This window comes from Filicampus tigris, chromosome 6, assembly GCF_054856515.1.
Source record: "Filicampus tigris isolate MCC_2025a chromosome 6, RoL_Ftig_1.0, whole genome shotgun sequence".
Taxonomy (NCBI): domain Eukaryota; kingdom Metazoa; phylum Chordata; class Actinopteri; order Syngnathiformes; family Syngnathidae; genus Filicampus; species Filicampus tigris.
Window position 1 is genome coordinate 6170016 of NC_141222.1, and position 22069 is coordinate 6192084.

Sequence of the window (22069 nt, forward strand, 5' to 3'; positions counted from 1 at the left end):
TTTCTGAAACTGAACAGGGATGGACTTCCCACCTTCTACCACTTGGTGTCAAGGCGATAGTAGGATGAGCCTCGCCTCGAAGCAGCTCTACAGACTACAACAAGAGGAGTCTTGAATTAGTTATACATGATCCTACTTTGTATATTTAACAAGAGGAATTGGGTATTACCAGCATCCAACATGCTTTTCGCCATTAGAACAGCCTCATGCCAGAAAGTCCGGTTGGACAGGATGAACATCAGACTTTGAAGGACAGCACGGACGCTTCTCTTTACTCTGCGTCTAGCTCATTTTTCTCTTCTTCCTGAAAATGTGCATGTCGTCTCTGACCTGTGAAAAACACATACAGTATGCCAATTTTTCTCTTTTTTTTTTCTTCAATTTTCACGTCAATGGGACATTTGAAACGCGGACATTTTTAGACCCTCTTTTACCCTAACGTTTGAAAAATATTTAAAAATATATAAATAAGTTCCTGGGGTTGAATTGTTGGACTGTGAAAAGACGAATAAACATCTCTTTGGCAGTGAATGAGTTAAATAAATATTGATTAACTCATTCAAGCCTAAAACATATTTATATACCAAGACATAAATATGTCCTTGGCACTGAATGAGTTAAGATCAAAATTTCAACAATGATAAACATGGACATATAGTATGTGTTTTTCACAGGACAGTGACGATATGTAATCATGTGAACATTTCTCTCCACAAATGTCTCCACAATGACTGAGCGCAACATTGTTCTATTATACTGTAATCCCACCCATTCCTGATTTCTCACAGGAAAAGACACAGAAGACAGTTTTTAAGTAAATTTTAAGTCTATAACGTAGTTAATACTTATTTACTTCATTTTTTAAATCATTTTTCATTTAAATGGTGTGTGTCCCAGTACATTGTTATTATCCACATTATTATTATTATTATTATTATTATTATTATTATTATTATTATTATCATAAACAAAAAGTAGGTGAGTGATGTTTCATTTTCATTTCTGCAGAAATTTCTCAGCCACCATAATGATTTACTCACACGGTGAACCTTTTAATGAAAAAAAAAAACAGATTCTACAGCCAAGCTTTGGCGACCACAATGGCAGGAGCTAATGTGGATCCATCATTTTATATACCGCTTACCCTGTTTGGGGTCTTTAGGAGCTGGAATGCATCTCTGCTGACTGTGTTTCAGAGGCAGGGTGCAACCTGGATTGGTTGCCTGTCAATCACAGGGAACATGAAGAGACAGACAACCATTTACACTCACATCCACACCTACAGTCCATAAGTTGCAACTGAACCCATACGGGCTGCCTGGAAGTCCGGTAGCTGAACCACATAACTGGGAACCCAAACCCAAACAAGATCAATATCCCAACTGGTAAGTGTTGTTTTTACCTTTATAAATGTGTATGCCTATAAATACACTGGTCATTACAGTTTGTATGCTGCAATGAAATGATCATGTTCAGCACATGAACATACTGTATATATTAGTGAAAAATGCATTTATTTGTGGAGCAAGAGTGAGCTCATCCAGATGGAATGAGATTTAAACCAAAGCCAGATCAAAGGAACAATAGCACAACGGAAACGGCGGACAGCTCTTGAGAAAAAAAAAAACAAAAAAAAAAACAGGAATATATATTCATCACAATCAAAACAGCCTTCTTTCTTCCACCACAAGAGACTACAAACAACTACTGTCAGCTCTGCACTGGTTTTACATCAAGGTTCATGCGTATAGATGCACACACAGAATATATTTACCAAATGACATTCACCATTTTAAACAGCCGATGACAACAAAAGCCACAACAACCCGCCACTCATGATAAGCCTGACAATAAAGGTCATTGGAGTCAAGCATAAAGCAATGAGACCAACTTGCTAAAGATATTTTACTTTGTATCACATGAATAGTCAGCCAAAGAAAACAGCATCCCCGTAATCAACCAAATCGTCTTGTTTAACGCTGAGGTGACTTGATTTGCCTGTGCAAGGGAAGGAGTAGTAGTTGTTGGGAAGGGAATGCTCATGTTATCTATTAGGCTTTGCCTGCCCGGCACATTAGACACACAAGTCGCACATCACTCATTTCATGGTAAGTGTGCTGGAACAGATTATAAATGGCTGCTACGAAATAATATGGATAAGAAGCGGCAATGGCTGGTTCTGGGAGTTTGTAGTCTGAAGATGCACAGCAAAGTGAGCACACTCCAAATCCACATTTATGCACACCCCTACACTATCCAAAGTTTTATTTATAAATGTATTGATTCAGCCTGGTGTTAGGCATATTTCTCTATCTTCTATCACCAAAGTTGTCAACTACCAAATGATCTAATACCACAGATTTCAAGTGAGAAAACATACAGTACATAATACAGTACACACACAGACACACACACATTAGGGCTGGGAAAAAAAAAATCATTTTGCGATGTATCGTGATACTTTTTGTGCCCATACCAAATATCGATACATTGATGAAGTATCGATACTTTCAATACCTTATGAATTGCCGTGTTTGTGTTTATGTGTGTGTATTTGATGGGTGCGCTATGCAAGCTGTGCACAACTTGGCCACCTGGGGCAGTGTGGGGCCTCGTATTGAGATGCATGTGGTTACACTGAGGGGTAGAAGAAGATATGTGTTGTTACATTGAGGAGTAGAAGAAAATCACGGTCCACTGATAGTGTAGTGGTACACACGCCTGAGTTGTGTGCGGGCAGCGTGGGATCGATTCCCGCTCAGTGACAGTGTCTATGTGTGCCCTGCGACTGGCTGGCGACCAGTTCGGGGTGTAGTCTGCCTTCGCCCATTGACAGCTGGGATAGGCTCCAGCAATTCCCCGCGACCCTGTATAGGATAAGCGGTTTGGAAGATGACATGACATGACAAGAAAATCACGATCGAGAATCATAGGTTTAAAAACTTGGTTTTTAAGAAATGAAGCATTTTCGAAAAAATAAAACTAATAAAACTAACACACTTGCCCTGAAAGTGAATTAAAACTAACTACATAAAATAAAAATTTAATTCTTTATGGGTTGGATGAGCATTATACGGGACAGTTTTTCAAGTTTTTTTTTTTTTTTTTTTTTGCAATTCTGATCTCTGTCTTTGTGTTTTCATGCAAGTATGAACCACAGGATATGATGGTCATTTTTTTTTTTTTTTGCTTTTGGTAGAAGGCAAATCAAAAAAAGAGTATAAAGGTTCTTATTTGAAGTGGAAGCCCAAGGAGGTTATTCTGCCTGCCACCACCCTTCCTTTCCTTGGTCTCCTTCTTTCGTGTTTCTGAGGTGAGTGCACAGTGGCTGACATATTTGTGCTGCCATGTGCCCACTTTATATCCGTACATCCATGCTGAGAAAGGCTGCAGCACAAAGTGAAAGGCCATGCTGGAATTCCTATAATGCGCTGTGGAAACTGTGACTGCTTTTGATTTAAATGGTTTCAGATGTGCATTTTGGAGCTGCATGGTGAGAAACAGCTCACTGCTTTGCCTGCATGTGCACAGAAAAAAGTCTTAAGGCAGCATTCTGAACACAGGAGCATGCAAGCGCATGGTTGATAACTGATGCTCAACAAAATTATTGTATTATGATTCATGCATTTCTGGGTGTGACAAGGTTTCTGCAAGTTTTGATTCACATTTATGTCCACAGGTTTGGAACATGAAAAGTTTGTCGTTGAGATTCTTAACCGTAACATGCTTTCAAATAGTGTGTTTGGGGTGAATCAGTGGAATTCATCTTAATAATGAGGGTTTTAATCCATTCCTCAACACCAGTGTTTTTCAAACTCTGTGCCGCAAGATATTGTCAGGTGTGCCATGGGAAATTATCTAATTTGTGTGCCTGTGTGGTCTAGCGCCTGGCAGCGTAATCATGTAGTTTCTACATTGTAGTACTATTCCATACCAGTAGGTAGTAGCATCAGCAGGTAGCTAATTGTCTTTGTTTAGAGACAAGCGAATTAGTGACGCATGTTTATCCAAACAGGCCCATGTTTCACACTAAGTATCAATATGAAACATTATACAATTCTTTTTTCTTTGTGTTTATTTAATTCCTATGCAAGACGTTATAATATAACGTCATTCTTCAATGTTAAAAAATGCTTCTATAAACCATATAACATTTATATTGTTAAAATAATCTTTTTTTTTTCACAATTTCAGCTGGTGGTGTGCCGCGGGATTTTTTCAATGAAATAAATGTGCCTTGACTCAAAAAAGTTTGAAAAACACTGCTCTACACAAATGCACGCTGCTAGTGAATCGGCAGTGAGGCAATGCATGCTGGAAAGCTTCCTGTCATGGGGTAAATATTGGCTCAATTATTGATAGGCTACAGAATTGAAAGGAAACAAGAGCACAAAACACTAAGTTTTATTTATTTGTTTTAGCAATAGCCGTTACGATGCAAAAATGCATTTGAAATATCCTCATTGATACACCAACACCAAATAGTGAAATGTGTGTGAAAAGCAGACATGCTTTATCCTAAATTTTCCAGTCTGCTCAGACTCATTTCTGACTGTTATATGCTTTTTTTCCTGTTTGTTTGTTCAATTGTTTGTTTTTTCGGTGGCACATCCAAGTCCTTTGCAAATGAAGAGGTTCTATTGGTATGAAATCACACTAGACTAGTGTTAAATATGTACGGGTACACATACACTGACACACAGACATACAGAACTCCCTTGCCTCCACCTGCTGACAGTGCGGGGAAGAGATAAGGCTGCATCAAATGTGCAATGGGGTATTGATTTCCATGCCAACCAATCTCACCCAATCAAAAAAGGTCACACTGTGTAGAAATCAAAAGAAAGCCTCTTTGTTTTGGAATTGCATACTGGGTAGCCTAAGGCACACAGACTTAGTTTGAAGCGTAACATTTTCATCTGTGGCTAACCACCTTTCGCGTCAGACAAAATTGGAAAACAAAATCGCTACATGACCAACGTAATGGTGCATATACCACTGTGAGAAAATACAACTTTTGTCTCTCTTTTGAGTCTAGACTATCATTCCGATGCACAAAATAAGAGAAGTACACTCGTTACATGGTGGCATTGGAGAGAATCTTATTTTGATAGCTCCACGTCGTGGCTTCCAAACTCAATCTGTTGCCTTTGTCCATCTGATTGAAACATGATGAATAAGACATCATTTCAAATCTTTGGGTTGGTGGAAGTATTTCACAGCCAACTAATGTTATTAATGACGGTTAAGCTGCCGTAGTTGATGTGTTGGTGTTGAGTGCAAAGTCTGGGTCACCCCTGGAACGCATTCATGAACTGATGCAGCATTTGATGTTGGCCGTCAACTGTCCTTTTGAGCTCGAACCTTGTGTCCTTACCTCACTCCCTCACAAACAAATACTGCCTTTCCAGACATTATCAGCCTTTGCAGACAGTCACTTACATGAAAAGTGGAAACCTCTTGCTATGTTTTCCTTTTATGATGGATCAAGGGATAATGTCCATTTAAAATAGCTATAGCAACCAGCTACAAAACTATGAACACTTGCCTAATACAACAATATCTAAAACAAGAGGTTTGCAAAATCTTCTGTGTTTCCAAAGGTATTGGGGTTAATGCCACAGACAGGGCTGGAATTACAATCAAGATGGTTTGGGGTGAGGTGGACCGCAGAGTGAAGGCAAAAGTACTAAACACCTCTGGGAACTCCTTAAGACTTTTTGAAAACCATTTCAGGTAACCTCTTGAAGCTGAATGAATCGAGACAAAGCAATAATCAGAGCTAAGGGTGGCTATTTTGAAGAAACTAGAATATAAAACATCAGAGCTGTGCATCGCCTATTTCCCGTCTGCATATTTAATCGACCCACGTGGTCCCAGTCGGTCCAAGTCAGCCAAATGGCGTCGAGAACGGATTTATCCGATATCACGTCACACACCGGTGCCGCAATCCTGGCACACGGCCAAGTAAGGATAAAATCACCACGCTGTTCATGTGTGTGTGTGTGTGTGTGTGTCTGTTGTTTTTGTTTGATTTGATTGATTTTTTCTTTGTCTGCTTGTGCGGCGCCTGCTTGTGACGTGAGATTACGTTCTTGACGCCGATTGGCTGTTGCCGACGAGGGATGGAGCGGGACCATGTGGTTGATTAAATATGCAGGACGGAACGCTTTGGCAGTTAGGCAATTCCCAGCTCTGATAACTGCATGATAGTACACAAACTGTTCGAATATGACATGTTTTTTTTGTGTGTGGGGGGGGGCAGATTAGACAGATAGATGGATCAAAATTTAGCGGTAGTTGGTCGCAGTTTGTAGTCGGAAACGCCAACAGAAGCCCGTTTAAAATCATAGGCATACTGGCCCATAGTGGGGGCTATTTTTTTCCGCTCGGACAAAATGGCGGATAAACGAACGGCGGAAGGGTACCCCGGCTGTAGGCAGAAGGCAAACGGACCGTGAATTTTTAGTAAAATGCCCAGCTCTATCACGTCAGGGTCATCATTTGTTGGAATGTTTTGCAGGTCTTGAGTTCATAAGCCCAATTCATAATTTACAAAACAACTACTTACTCAATGCGTGTTTGTTTTACCTTTCAAGAAGGTATCCAATGTAAATAGACTCACACATTGATTGAATGTTCTCGTCTGTTTTCTTTTCCATCTCTGAAGTTGAGAAATCATACAATGATCAGATCTGGGCAGCTTTTCCATCCTCGCGAATGCCCTCAGACAGGCGAGGGCAGAAAAGGGGTATGGTCTATCATGCAGCCCTCACATTTATACTGTCTTCAAAATCCAAAAATTATGTGGGCTGGTCTCCTCCCTGGCTGGGCCTGTCTGTAGGGATCCTATGGTCAGATCAGGGCACGCTGACTCCAACACTTTTAACTGATTATGCGATGTCCGTAAATGTGTAATTGCCATATGTGTTTTTGGTTAACCTGTTGACTAATATATAGCCATTCGTATGAATTTAGATCATATATATATATATATATATATATATATATATATATTATTTTTTTTTTTTACACACACACACACAGATAAATCCATATAATGAAGGAGAGTATGCTGGCGTGTTTTGGCTGCAACTTCTTCCTGCAGAAAAGTATTTCTTTTATGGTTAAAATTGCCAGCCTCCTGGCCAAAGGTACAACCTGGGATGAATTTGAGCCTGTCAGTGCCAGTAATCCCTACTGGCTGGGACCAGCTGCCTCCTAGCTTGTTAGCCGCTCTCGTCATCTGCTACGCTCTGCTAAGTAGTATGACTTCCCCTGACCATGGAAGGCATTAGAGACATCTCTAGAGAGCCGAATGTGTCAACCTCTCGGCCTAATTCTGTTTTCGTTTGTTGCCGTGGCGGAGTGACGGGCTGGCAGCAAAATCACAACAGAGGTGTTGCTACACTGCTGATGGGCTTTATTAGCTGTACAGTTGCTTAACAGTTCATTTAGTGCTCATTCACTGGCTAACTATTCCCAGGCACGTTTTCGCTACCTCCAACATATATGTATGTATATATTCATACATATGTATTCACGATTCTGCGCCATCTCACTACAAAGCAGTGCCCCTCCGCACCACACACGCACACAACCCACGTGCTGAGCTCCCAATCGCATCCAAGTCTGACAACACCCACAGCAATACTTTTAAGACTTTTTCTGATTCAAATCCAAAATTTCTGATTCGCTGATTGCTTTCCCACACCCACTCGAATCCCAATTCGAATCATCATGTTAAACGCTCCTCTGTTTAGATGCCAGTAGCCAAGCACCTCCCACCAGGGGAGATTCACTACATTTACATGCAGACAATATTCGTGTTTAGGTCAAAAATCAGATTTCAGAGTTATTCGGAATAACCCGTTTACATGACTTGAGCAGACAGAATTACCCCCCCTTACCCCATTTAAATAATCCGATTGAAACGGCGACGCACGGACGTCAGGACGCAATCATACATCTCTGCTTATTCTTCTGCTTCCTTACTTCTTCCATCAATAAGCATCATTACATTCATGTCTTTCACTAGATTAACTCATTCACTAGTGCCAGACATGTTCAGACCCTCTCTTAACATATCCTTTGAAAAAAACTGAGAAAAAATATAAATAAATTCCAGGGATTGAATGGCTGGACTGTGAAAAGACAATTCAATTCGTCAATGGCAGTGAATGAGTTAGTGAAGGCGTCGGTTTCCTTCTCGCTCCAAAAGTGTGGTGTTGTACTTACTCTAGCTTTCGGCATGTTTTGTTTATCACAAATTGCGTATTTCTGGTGGGCTGCATGCCAAACAGCGCGGATTGAAGCACTTTCTTTTCTTACAAAGACCAAGAGTGTCCTGTGCAATCGGGGTATTCCGATCGGCATATACATGTGCACATATTCGGTTTGACAAGGATGAACCCAGGCACGATAATCTGAGTTTTATTTGGGTTATTGCGCGCGGTTACATGGGTTGTAAAAACCCGAATACTGCCAATATTTTGGCTGCATGTAAACGTAGTCAGAAATCAAGTCGGCGTTTAGTGGAAAAGTTGCCTCACAAAATGAATTGTAAGATTGGGATCTTCAAATTTGTTTTGGGCTTTTGGCCTGATCACCATTTTGCCCTATTTCATCTATTGAGATGTCAAACTTCCTCAGATTTTAAAAGTTTAGGTTTAAAAAATTATTAACTGTAAATGTACATGTATGTACCTGATCAGATTCTTTCCTAACAGTGCATTTTAACACTGCAGCAACGTTGCTGATTAAAACGGAACAGAACCAAGAGAAAAAAAACAGTACTTATTCTCATTTCACTGCCGGCTGCCGCTCCAGTTGGTCAGCTAATGTCCACCAGACTCCACCATCTATTGTTCTACTATATTCTACATATGCACCTGTCTTGTTTTATGTTTAAAAAGTCAGCCGATCTAACACACGACGTGCTGTCAACTGTACTAAATCAACAATAGCACTTCACATCGAAACAACAGAAGATACGTAACATCAGCCAATCACATTCATGTGCACTTTAGGGACCTCTTGGAAAACATAAAATCAAAGAATTACAGCACCTAATGAAATAACCTAGTGTCTAGCGCCCTCGCCCGTTGAACTCCTCCACCTGCAGTCACATCCAGTTCACGGGCAAATGTATTGTATTGAATTGTAATGCAATTCCGGTTAGAGCGCCCCAAGCGGTGTAAGAAAAATGCACAGAATAACCGCACCGGACTATAAGCCGCATGGCTCAAAACCTAGGGAAAAAGTTTAAGCGGCTTATAGTCCGAAAAATACGGTAGTTATTTCGCAACCATTCTTTTTGTTGCAAAGCGCATTCATTCGATATGGTAGACTCTGTTACGAACACAAGACTGTGCTCAGTCACTAAAAATGTATGTTTTGCTCAACCAAATCATACTCAGGTTTATTTTATGACAACCCTTGCAAGCACGCCATTATCTGGCATTTGAGGCTGTTTCTGTGCCATTTTCCGTGACCTGCTGTGTGATCTCAGCGCCTTCCTGATGCTGAGTAACCTTTCCTCCAGAAATCCAGTGGCTGGCTGGTGGTTCCGTCCTTGGCTGTACCATATTTCCTGCCAAGCAATTAAAATCTTTGAAGAGATTTGATTTTTAGATGTTAGAACAGCATTTGTCATGTCTGTCAGGAGAGCAGTAGAACATTTCCCGCTGTTTAGTGGATGACACCAGGCGTCAACATCACTCAAGCATATCTGGGTGGAGTGAGCAGTTATTGTGTCTGTTGACTGAAGCTCAAACTCATTTTTTAATTTTTTTACTCGGAGCAACAGTGGCCCCTAACTTGAAATTTTAGGGGCACATACTGTATGTTGACTTGCAAAGTTAATAGTCAATCCAGTTAATAAGGACAATGCAAAGGGATTAATTTATAAACTGGGTGTCCAAAGTTTTGATTCGGTTATGATGCATATCAAGTGGTTCCAGTTAATTGAGGGTACCAGCTAAAAAAATGTTACTCCACAAAAATGATTGCAGTTGAATTGGTGTCTTATTTGTTCTTATAAAACGGCCGTATCCATTCAAATAGGAATGAGTTGATGCATTTTCTGTGCAAGATTTATTAATGCACATGTGGGAAGTACCGGTTCATGGAAAAGCTTCTATACAGATGCGCATCAGTCATCTGCAGGCAGGGAACAACGGTAGGACATTGATAGGTCCTAGACAGAAGACAGAAAAATGTGCTGAGTGACAGCATTTCTTTGGGAGGAATAAGTCAACTACACCAATGCAATATTTTCGAGGAGTAAACATAAACCAATCAAATCTTTTAACACTGCAAACTGGTTATTAATTAATAGCTTTGTATGGATTATGTTGAATGAAAGCATTCCATACACCTTTCTATCAATCCTAAAATTGAATCTACCCCTTTTACAATCTCACTCAACCTCGCTCCAAAGTCCTCATTTAGGTGTGATACCACGATACGGACAAGGAGACATCTCTAGGTATTTGAGTTGACAGCATAATCAAGATTCTCAACAATTTGCTTGCCATTATGTGAACCTGTCAGAATCTGATGGACATCCTCAGAAAATTTTATGAAGAGACAACATTGTATATATATTTATAGGAAAGGGTGAAACAAGAGACCATTAAACTCTTGCCTTGGTTACAATTATTGAACAATTAGCTTACATGGCATCACAATGTGTTGTGAGCTTGTAGATGTGCTATTTTCAGTTTAGATATGTGACCAGGAATTGAGGTATAGCAAATATTCAATATTCAAGGTATTTTACCCATTCATAGGTTTGTTCCGAATAAACAGAACGAGAGGCTGATATACAGTATATAAAAACACAATGTTTTTATTCACAAAAGACTAAAACAATAGGCAAAAGTGCAACAGTATAACTACCCATGTAAGTATAAAAGATGTAGCTAATGGCTGATTCTAAAATTCACCTCAAACAGTCAGTTATATAAAAAAAACACAGCAACTCCACGCTCAAAACCAAATGGTTAATAGATGCCGAGCCACTGGAATATTGCACTTTGCTCAATAAATAAACACTTTACAAAAACAGAATTAAGATGGTGTCTATAAAGGGACAGGAACTAAACAAACCATAAACCGAATTAGATCATGGGGAAGAACAGTGACACCCTATAATCCTCCTCCTCAACGGACAACACTACAAAAGTAGACAATTCATGTGTCATCTTCCAAACTGCTTATACCATACAGGGTCGCGGGGAGCTGCGGGAGCCCATCCCAGCCGTCAACAGGCGAGGGCAGACTACACCCCGAACTGGTCGCCAGCCAGTCGCAGGGCACACACAGACACCGTCACTGAGCGGGAATCGATCCCACACTGCCCGCACACAACTCAGGCGTGTGTATCACTACACTATCAGTGACCCTAGTAGACAATTTGTTTAATCAATTAAAAGCATTTGTCTCCAAAATTATGAACAAACCATACCTTTTAATGATGACTTAACATTTTGTGCCTTGCCCTCGATAATAGATAAAAACCCAGATTGTTGATAGGATGAGTAGAAATTGACTTTGCACAGCAGTACATGAAGTAAAAAGTGATTACCGTTCCAAAGGTTGATACACTTGTAAAGAATGTTTGGCGTCCTACATGTATATATAACCAGCACAACTGCATACCTGAGGCAAATCACTGATTACGAGGTGGAGCAAGAAAGGGAGTGCGCCACCTGTCGTGTTTGGAGAGTTCCCCTTGGTCCCAAAACCCCCCCGCGCTACACAAGCATGAAGCTTTTGCAAGTCTAATCACAAACTTAGACATTTCTGATAAAGGTGAATTAACTGATAAGAAAGAAGATCCTGATCAGAAAACATACACAAGATAAATCCAGTTCTCTTTATAAAGTGACACCCGAGATGCAAATGTGGAATTTACAAACCCTGGAACAATTTTTATTGCCGATTTCTCTGGGAGAGTTGGAGGGCTAGTTGTGACATCAGAGCTTGTAGGTGGGATAGCAGGTTCATCCTTTGCAGAAAATATAGGTTAATATAGTAACCATTGGGACCCCATATAATTACATACAGTATAATGCACATTGATAGTGAACAAGTTAATAGAGTTGGGGGAGGAGTGTTTATATATATATATATATATATATATATATATATATATATATATATATATAAAAATGCATGCTTTTGCCACACTCGTGGGCTCAAAACACTGCATACAGTATACAAGGTGAGACAGATGCGTACTGGCTGGCATTCTCACTGCCTAAGAATTTGTATTGTAGCTAACACAGAGCTGATATGAATGAATTTTTTGTTACAGACTCAGAAATAAACAAACCAGACACCAGAGCTATTCATGTGACGGACCAGTCTGTCTAACCGCCTATGGTGGACGCCCGTTTTGCTGACGGTTGACGGATGACAGGAAAAATGTAAAATAATTGACTAAGCATAGTCGGATGCCCATGTATTTAATCCGTCTTTCGTCTGTAGCCCGCTTTAGTCTATTTTTCGCAGCGAGGCTTTGTTCGCAGTGGTGAAAAGCAATAGTCAGTTATTGTTGCTTGGGGGACATATTTGAGTGATGGACCAGGCTGTGAACAGCCTTCCATGGTGCAGTGAGTGAGTCTTTCTGTTCAAATATTGGAATTGAGTCACTCTGTTCAAATTCAATGAGCGCTCCGCTTGTCTGACTGGAATCTGGAAATGTTGTTGTGTGCCTTTGATGACCCGCTTGTCTGACTGGGAGCACTTCACGCCAAAACGCTGCTTATATAGAGCTCTCACCTGGACTGCTTGTTCCTGATTGGTAGCCCTTGTCGTAATGGGAGGGCTCCCGCACACAGTGCGCACTGATTGGATGGTCGATTCTACGGCGAGGGCCACCACTGGTACATGCAACACATGACGCGGCCTAAAAATGTCATTTTCATCTGTTATGAAATAACCAACATACTAAACCTTACCACAAAGTGTGAGGTTATTATTCAGCAGCGTAAAAATGAAGGTATGTATCCTCTTTTATTCTGCAGATCATGAAGACAGTCTTAGCAGCATTGTATTAAATGTCATGATGAATTACATTTATTCAGCAGCTGCACTAACTGGGGGTGAAAATCACCTGGTCATCTGCATGCATGAAATGGTTCATGAAATAATTCCCAACCATGCAAACATTCTTACAGGCCCTCAAATGTTCAGAGAGATCATCCATATATACATTAAATAAAAGTGTGGACAAAATTCCACCTTGTCTAATCGTATAGCCAACACCAAACGGGGAAAAGATACCGTACTAACTATTCCGCCATTTGACATGTTTTGATGGCCGTACCAATAAACCAGGGTCCTTTCTAAGTATTTAGGCACCCCTCTCTGAACCAACTTTTCAAATAGTTTGCTATGGATAATGTGATCAAATGCTTTGAAGCATCAATGAAACACCGGAAACAGATTTCAGGGCATAACTACAAATGTATTTAATGAAAATGTCTGTACTGTATTTACTTTTAAATTGTCTGTAGTTTTTATAAAAGCCTAGATTGACCAAACCGATGTCGAAGGTCCTGAAGCGTCGTGGCGTTTGAATGCGCCGTCTGATTAGTGTAGTAACCAATGTCGTAGTATCGTAATCCCTATATAGGAAGCGTATAGTGGGCGTTGACGCATGTTGAATTGGTGTCGCGAGTCGTGACATTTGGTCACTCTGATTGGCTGTTAGCTAGCAAATCAGCGCTCGGAGCACCAACGGGAAGTGACAAATGCGGATAAACATTGAGCACGCAACTACAAGAGCAAGGGTTGACAATTTAAGTATTTCACTATACCGTGTCAGGAACGTGAGGGTTTACTTCACGTGGGAGTTCATCGTGAGCGAAGAATATAGCTGAATGCATTGTTTACGTTTTTATAATCCGCCCCCGGACAATAGCTTTCCGGTTGGATTGTTCTAACAATGAGAAATAGTGACTACGGTCACCGATGGTATGGAAAGGGTATTATAACTCACACATGCGCAGAAGGTACTTTAATGGTCAGCGTCGCTGTCTGTTGTTACGTTGTATTTTTCCAGCGTTTTTCCAACTGCTTCACCGACAGATACGTTCCAAGCCGCTGGGTCCTCACATCACATTTCTTATTGCAGACCGGACATTTATTGAAAAGCTGCATGATGCAATCCTCATAAACTATATACTTACAGACCTGGTGTGCTGGGGTTGAGAATACCTCTCTATATCAAAACACAGAAGAAGACCAAAAAAAATCATTTTCAGTAGAGCAGATGAAACATTTTCTTTACATATTAATTGTACATATTAAAGGCAGCTAAGCTAAAAACAGTTTTGCACCACAAAAGCAATGCTAACAAACTCGCAAGTACTGTTTTAATAAGCTCAGAACCACACAAGTAATGTTATAATAACCTAAGTGTCGCCGGAACTGCTCCATAATGTTTGTATGCAAACACAATCCTTCCATCACTCATTCTCAAATAATATTGGACTTACGACAGAAGTGTATAGTCAAACGAAGATGTCACTGATTGGGCTGGATCATAAGTGGAATCATGCATCTTTGAAGGGTCCGCTAAAGAACTGCCCTCCAATGGGCCCACCTCAAGCTCTTCCTCAAATTCCAGACGTGGCCTTTTAGCAGGTCTTTTCACTGGTGTTGAGGACAACCACAAAGAGTCTGTGTTGGCTGTTCCAACACCAAAATCCTTACACTGTACAGTTGCCTGGACCCCTGCAACGACAAGTGATGAACACATGCACATAAGGATAGCAAAATAAAATTAATAATAAATAATAAAAATTGTTTTTTTTTGAAAACTGGAAACTGAGGCACTCAAAGTTATTTTGAATTAAAAGGCCTTTACGCATTTCAGCCTTGGTAGGCCTTCGTCAGGGCAAGCTTTGGATTGGTTGAGGCCTACCACGGCTGAAACGCGTAGGCATTTTCCCCAACTGGCCATGTTAAAATAAAGGCCTTTTAATTCAAAATAACTTTGAGTACCTCAGTTTCTAGTTTTTCTAGTAGTCCTGCGTTGATCCCTTGACTGAAGAGCACCAAAGAGACATTTTTGAGGAATTTACAATAATCCGAGAAACACTCCTGCTTTCATTGCTTGATCACAAATACAACTATTTATTTGCTTTGTGATCCTAACATTCTAAAGGAGACTGGACATTGTTCATATATTTACTTCTGAAGTGAGACTGCAATGTTCTCGAAGCCAGCTGAGTCCCTACACGTGTGGGTAATATGTCCGTCTGGCAGGCAACACTCCTTGAGAGGGGGTGAACAATGGCCTGTTGAACCACTGCTACTTGAATGGGGGACTGCTGAGCCAATGATTGGACTGACTGAGTTGTGCTGGGCTGTTACCAAAACATTTAATAAAACAAAGACCCAACTGTCTTGTTTAACTTGTTACAATACATACATTGCTGGGAGGTAAAGTCAGGATTTAAACATTTTAGCATGCCAACTTAGTTTTTGATTACAGACAAAAACAATGTCGACAGCAGCGCGAGATTCGGAAATACATTAGCAAATAAGCATCTCACTTCAAGGATTGGAAAGAGACATTGATAAAGCTAAATTACAAATAGCATTTGTTTATAACTGTAAAGAGTTTCACAACATGTGTTATATGCTCACACGCTTCGAGATCAATGTTATAGTAACCGGGCTGTTAGCCGCAAAGCTAACGTAGCCGCGAAGCAAGCGTATGTGATTACTACAATACTTTTAGCTTACACGATGAAAAGTTGCGATGAATGACGACACGCCAGTGTCGAACAGCAGCACGAGATTCGGAAATGCATTAGCAAATAAGCATCTCACTTCAAGGATTGGAAAGAAACATTGATAAAGATAAACAACAAAGAGCATTCGTTTATAACTGTAAAGAGTTTCACAACACACGTGATATACTCACACACTTCGAGATAGCATCGATATTGGGCTGTTAGCCGCGAAGCTAACGACTCAAACAAGTCCACAATATATCACATCTGAAGGAAATTGCTCAGAAAATCGACTTACTTGGACAGGGTTACTTCCAGTTCCAGAGAGAGTTGGTATTGATCCCGGGCAAAGCCAAAGATGTTCAGCGAATCCACGTTTCTATTGTCCCAAATTGCTGAAACAGTCATCAGCAAAATGTTTGCCACAAACTAACACACGTTTTGGGAGTTCTTTGGGCACATTCGATTTATAAATAAACCTCACCCACAAGTCTTTCTGTGGCTCGGATCGCGGGAGAAGAAAAAGGTGTTTTGTGCACTCTGGTACAGAGCAGCTCCAATGGGATTTTCTGGCTTGCATATTGTCCTGCGTAAGCGAATTACTTGTATGCCGGCTGAGGGCGGAGTTCACGCTGAGTGAGGCACGTACTACGAAAAAGGGGCGGGTTAGTGTGTGGTTAATGACGTATATAATTGTAGGCTGCTGAAACGGCCCGTTTGTCAGTGCTGATTGCTGATTGCAGCTATGTTGATACAAACGGCCATAGGAAAGGGAATTTGGATAGTTGTCGGTTGGGGGAATGCATATTTATGACTAAAAACCGTAACGAAAAGAGATCTTCATATTAGCGGCCCTTTAAATGTAACCAAGGCTGGCACATACAATTCACTACAAAGGGGAATTCCCTCCAGACCACTGAGGATCTCTTTAAATTCGTCAATGTTGGCCAGAAACGTACTGTGGCCTGGACCAACTTCTATTATGTGACGCAATACAATTACACATTGGAAATTGTAGCACTGGAACATCTGATGCCATGGTTTTACAAATGTTTCTAAAGTTGCAAGTTACATGGCTAACCAGTTTGAAACATGCATGACAAGATTCAAATCTCATCGCCCAGAACTGTCTCAAGGGTCCAAGTTTTCGAATAACTCCTGGGTAATGGAGCATGAAGTGGTGCTTTGGATGTAAATGTAGTTGAGGATAGAGTTCCAGGAAAAGGGAGTGATGCTCCCCAATGATTTTATTTTAGTAAAGTTTCGCTGCCACAGTGAATGAAGGAAAAAAGATGAACTCAATGCACAAGGGTAAGAGGAATAATACTTCCCAATGCATTTTTTCCGCAGGGATAAGGTCATCGTCGGCAGTAACCTCTAAGCACCACATTAGAGATGTTGACTACTGCATGGAGCCCTCAGGATTTCTGAGATCACTCTTGGTCAAGACAGAAGATTTGTTACCCTTATCACAAAATCCATAGATTGTTATTCTGTAATATTCTGTAATTGAGCTTTTCTTGCGTGAGAAGCTATTGCTCGATTTGTGAATTCAACACAAGTTTGACTTCATATGGCCCCATTCTTTCCAGTACATCATGCTTGATGTCAACGCCTGATCCATGATAAAAAGACAATGCCTTAAAAGGTCTCCTTTTAGGCCTGTCTGGGAGGAAGACACAAATCTTCCACATAACTATTGCGATCATGCATCAGCGTGTGACCTTCCATTGTCTGAGACCACGCCACCCCTTTTTCTGCTTTGCAGATCCGACACATAATTTCCGCTGAAGCTTTCAAAGTACCCAAGAATGCCTTGCAAGATCAAATTATCTCCAGCTACCTGGGCCACCGTGAACTTGACACCTTGAAAGTTGGATGTATTAAGGATACCATCACTATTGACACCTGATATCTTCCACAATAAGGGACAGGATTGCATCGAGGCCATAGGTCGATACATTAAAGGATTTGTACACTGCTAAAAGGAACTGTGATTGCAAACTTGACAGCAGATCTGGTGGCAAACTTTTCAAGATGAAATAAAGAAGTCCCAATTTGTAAATTCCCGTCATGGAACCAAGTGGATTTACTGTCTTACAAACACCAGGGTAAATCACAAGTGGGATTGACACCTGGTTCTTGAAGAATAGATGTGCTTTACAAACTCACCATCAAAGACATCCTGAATTGCGTCAATCTCTCTGCTCTGCCATTCCAGCATGGACTCCTGGAATTTCAAGAATCTTGGTCAAAAAGCTCTTTCATGGAATACGGTAATATGAATCAGGAATTCCATTTTGCCAGACAATTCGAGTGCCAGAGGCCGTTGGCCGAAAATATGAAACCCCAGAGAGAAGTTCCTGAAATGGCTTAAAGAAGTTACCAGACTTAGCAAAATAATGCATCTGTTTATAATCTGTTGCCATTTCTTTAAAATGCTCCATTACTTCTGAGAACTCTACCCTTAGTTCTTCCACCTCTTGGCTTTGATGAAGACCAAATTGACAAAATAAAGACATAATCTTTGATAACAGTGCGCTGACGATATTAAAGGGACGGTGGGGCCATGTTTTCACTCACAAGTTCATTTGATATATTTTTTGATCAGGAAAATGAAAAGAGTTTCCATTTTCTATTTTATCCATTCATTTTGGAGAAATTAGGAAATAAGTAACTCCATGAATAACGCCCCTTGATAATGAGCAACAATGGCCGCGCCCCCTACCGTTCTATCCTTGTTTGGCCGGAGTCACGTGAGGAACCGATTCCAAACTCTCCATTGGAAATCATCATTGTACTTTTATTGCTTATATAACGTCCAAAAACGATGATCAATTGGCACCAAAATGTATGTGGACATCTCTATTAATGACCACTTCAACATATCAAAAGGATTAACCTCTCCGTGGCTGATTTATATGAGAATGACGAAATGTGGAAGTCAGCAGCGCTCCATAGATATAGGCTGGGACGATCGCACACAGTTTCTTTGCTTAAAAAAAAACAAAAAACACTGCTTCTTTGCCTTAAAAAAATGCTTCTTTGCTGATCACGGTTAGGACGGGTGAGGCATTAAACACCAGTCAGGATATTTACAGAGACTGAAGTGGGAATGAGTACACGTGCACATTTATTTAGATGAAGAATGACCCCAGTTTTTCGACTTACAATGCGCCTTCCTATTTGGAAGTTAACAGCCGAAATGGCACGTTCCAATGCGGCCACACTCGGCTGTGCAGTCAGCCTTGCTGAAAATGTTTGTTCCCTGTTCGATGAGGGCTTTCGTCACTCTCACGCCGCTTCACTCGGGCAGAAGGTGACGGCTGCAAGCAAGCAGGGACATCGCACGCGACTGCTTGCGAGGCGATATGAAAACACGTCTTGACGTCTTGACGTCTCACCTGATGAAGACCCTGGAGAGACTGGTCCTTGTCCACCTGCGCCCCCTGGTGAGCTCCTCAATAGACCCACTCCAGTTCGCATATCAGCCTGGCATCAGTGTGGATGATGCCATCATCTACCTCCTCCACACTTCACTCTCCCACCTGGAGAAGGCGGGGAGCACTGTGAGGATCATGTTCTTTGATTTCTCCAGTGCTTTCAACACCATACAGCCCACCCTACTGGGAGACAAGCTGGAGCGGGCGGGGGTGGCCCACCACCTCACCACATGGATCCAGGACTACCTCACAAACCGGCCACAGTATGTGAGGACACAGGACTGTGTGTCTGACGTGCTCCTCTGCAGCACGGGGGCCCCACAGGGAACTGTCTTGGCTCCCTTCCTGTTCACCCTCTACACCTCGGACTTCAACTACAACACCCCTACCTGTCACCTGCAGAAGTTCTCTGACGACTCTGCGATTGTCGGCCTCATCACAGGCGGAGATGATCGGGAGTACAGAGAACTTACTCAGGGTTTTGTGGACTGGTGCCAGCAGAACCGCCTCCTGATCAATGCGGGGAAATCCAAAAAAATGATGGTGGATTTCGGTAGGCGCCAGCACTCTTCACCTGCACCAGTGAATATCCGGGGAACAGATGTTGAGAGAGTCTCAATTTACAAGTACCTGGGTGTTCATCTGAACAATAAACTGGACTGGTGCGACAACACAGACGCCTTCTATAGGAAGAGTCAGAGCAGACTCTTCCTACTCAGGAGACTGAGGTCTTTTGGGGTTCAGGGGACACTCCTCAGGAACTTTTATGACTCGGTGGTTGCATCGGTCATCTTCCAGGGAGTGGTCACCTGGGCAGGCGGCGTCTCGGCCCGGGACAAGAAGCGGCTGGACAAACTGGTCCTGGGCTGCTCCCTGGACTCTGTGGACTCGGTGGGGGACAGGAGGATGTTGGCCAAGCTGTCATCAATGCTGGGCAATCCGGACCACCCCCTCCAGGGCACCCTAACATCACTCCACAGCACCTTCAGTGACAGACTGTTACACCCTCGCTGTGCAAAGGAGAGATTCCGCCGTTCCTTCTTGCCTGCTGCTGTCAGACTCTTTAACAAGAGCATTGTGTAGTCTCTACAAACTGGCGGACATTAATGCAATTGTGCAGTCCTGCACCTGAGCTCATATCGTGCAATACCCAATATTCCCCACTACTAAAATATCGTGCAATACTCAACATTCCCCACTACTGTTAGTCTAGTTTTATTTTTATCCAATGCTGTTCCTTACATTTCACTACAGCACTGCAGCACTGTCACTTACTTAGAGTATTTTTTCCTCTGTACTATGTACAGGCCGAAATGAGTGTTCCTCATATTTTTCATGTAGATGTAGGTTGGTGTGTATATACATGTGTATATACACATGTTACTGCGTATATTTACATAGGTTTGATCCTAAATGTTTGCCGTCAATGTTATACATTAATGGCCACATTATGCCGCCGCCCCTGTGTGACCTATATCTTTGCTGCTGTAACAATGAAAATTTCCCCACTGTGGGATCAATAAAGGCATTCTTATCTTATCTTACACAGGCCCATCTTCACCTCCACACGCTGGGCGGACAGTAAGGAGCTAATGTTGTTGTGCTAACGCCTTTTGTTTGAACGGCCTGAAGCTAGTTGCTGCTATTAGCCGTTCCAATCCTACCTTTAGCCAGGGAGGGAAGCGGGGGGCTCCAATCTGCCTGCTGCTGCTGCAAGCCGCCGTCTCTCTCCCGCCTGAGACACGAGTTTAGCGTCGTTAAATGTCCGGGTTCGTGTGTGCATTCATGCTCTTGTCCGCTTAAGCTTGTGAAAGTCGAGCAGCAATCGCCACGGTATTTTTGATTTTGTGGAGGTGATCATGATGAGATCACGTTTTATGTCAATAAATCCAAACAATTGTGCAGTACACTTTTATACTTTCACAGGTTGATCTGGACAAGAGTAGGAATGTGCATTTGCATTTTGGTGGCGATCGGTCACCGTTTTAGACAACAGAACTAACAAAGCGTGCAATATTACCAAGCATACCTTCCTCGCGTGACGTAGACCGCTGAGACCGAAAACATAACATAAGCCACGCCCCGTTTGGGGGCGGGGAAATTTGTCGTAAACCTAATCATAAAAAAAGACCTTAAATCACTACAGAGTCTTCTGAGGTGGGCATTTTAGTACTAATGTCATTTTTACATGCAAACCTATTATATAAGTGCCAATGTTAAGCTCACCCAAGTGTCCCTTTAAAGCAGAAGTATGCTGAACCATAAAGTCTAAGTTTGAGTATGTCATGGTAGATTTGGTTCTTAGATGCGCTAAAAACTGCGTCACCCTATTGGGTATATCCTCGGGCTCTAGTTCATCGTCGAAATCGAAATCTTAAATCATAAATCTTAAATCATAAATCGTCTAAACTGAGGAATTTGAGCCTGGTTGCCAACTCTTGGGATCAACTGGGAAATTGTAGCCTCGTCTAAAGATAAGAAACTCTCCTGATCAATCCCAAAGATAAAAATGGACAACATCATTACTGTTAAAATAAAGAAAACAAAAAATGTGAAGTTAAATTCTATTGTAATAAACATGTATATTTATAGAAACAAAATTTAACATTTATCATTAAAAAAATAGTGTCGGCTTTATTCCCTCCCTCAATGTCACAAATGCCTTCTGCTGTCTGTGCAGACTACAAGATAAATATCGTTCTGTGTCTTGGACAGGGCGAGACTTCACACTACAAGTCCGTCATCGACCAGACCCCGCCCAATCATCACGTGCTTCCATCAAGATTCAGTCCATTGGTACAAGCATCTGTCAATGTCATGCCGACGGAGGCAATATGTACAAGTGTATTTGTTCTTTGCTCAGAAAAAGGA

The 22069-nt window shown here is 41.5% G+C and overlaps 1 protein-coding gene across 4 annotated transcripts; it reads right to left on the reverse strand.

Annotated features, from left to right (window-relative positions):
• Nucleotides 1-16: 16 nt before the first annotated feature.
• On the reverse strand, nt 17-16356 carry LOC147145564 (uncharacterized). Of its 4 annotated transcripts, XM_086033958.1 has the most exons (8): nt 16240-16356; nt 16054-16150; nt 14511-14748; nt 14202-14233; nt 12790-12890; nt 1145-1223; nt 170-330; nt 17-94 (listed from the first exon to the last, which is right to left on the reverse strand). In XM_086033958.1, the coding sequence occupies exons 3-7, from the start codon at nt 14573-14575 to the stop codon at nt 272-274; spliced, it is 336 nt and encodes a 111-aa protein (XP_085890084.1). In that variant the 5' UTR covers nt 14576-14748; nt 16054-16150; nt 16240-16356; the 3' UTR covers nt 17-94; nt 170-271. The 4 variants fall into 4 exon arrangements, 1 of the variants encoding a protein (XP_085890084.1); XR_015087213.1 differs by lacking the exons at nt 17-94; nt 170-330; nt 1145-1223 and adding exons at nt 11428-12013; nt 14012-14136 and having other exon boundaries at nt 14206-14233; XR_015087211.1 differs by lacking the exons at nt 17-94; nt 170-330; nt 1145-1223 and adding exons at nt 11428-12013; nt 14012-14136 and having other exon boundaries at nt 12790-12916; nt 14206-14233.
• Between the last annotated feature and the right edge of the window lie 5713 nt (nt 16357-22069).

Bases quoted from the DNA above. Each gene is read 5' to 3' on its own strand.
- LOC147145564 (XM_086033958.1), bottom strand. From the start codon at position 14,575: ATGCATGATTCCACTTATGATCCAGCCCAATCAGTGACATCTTCGTTT. The intron at 12,891-14,201 runs GTAAGTATATAG...TGCATGTACCAG, and splicing joins AACCCCAGCACACCAGGTCT to TGGTGGCCCTCGCCGTAGAA. The intron at 331-1,144 runs GTAAGCGGTATA...TGTTTTTCACAG, and splicing joins TCCTAAAGACCCCAAACAGG to GTCAGAGACGACATGCACAT.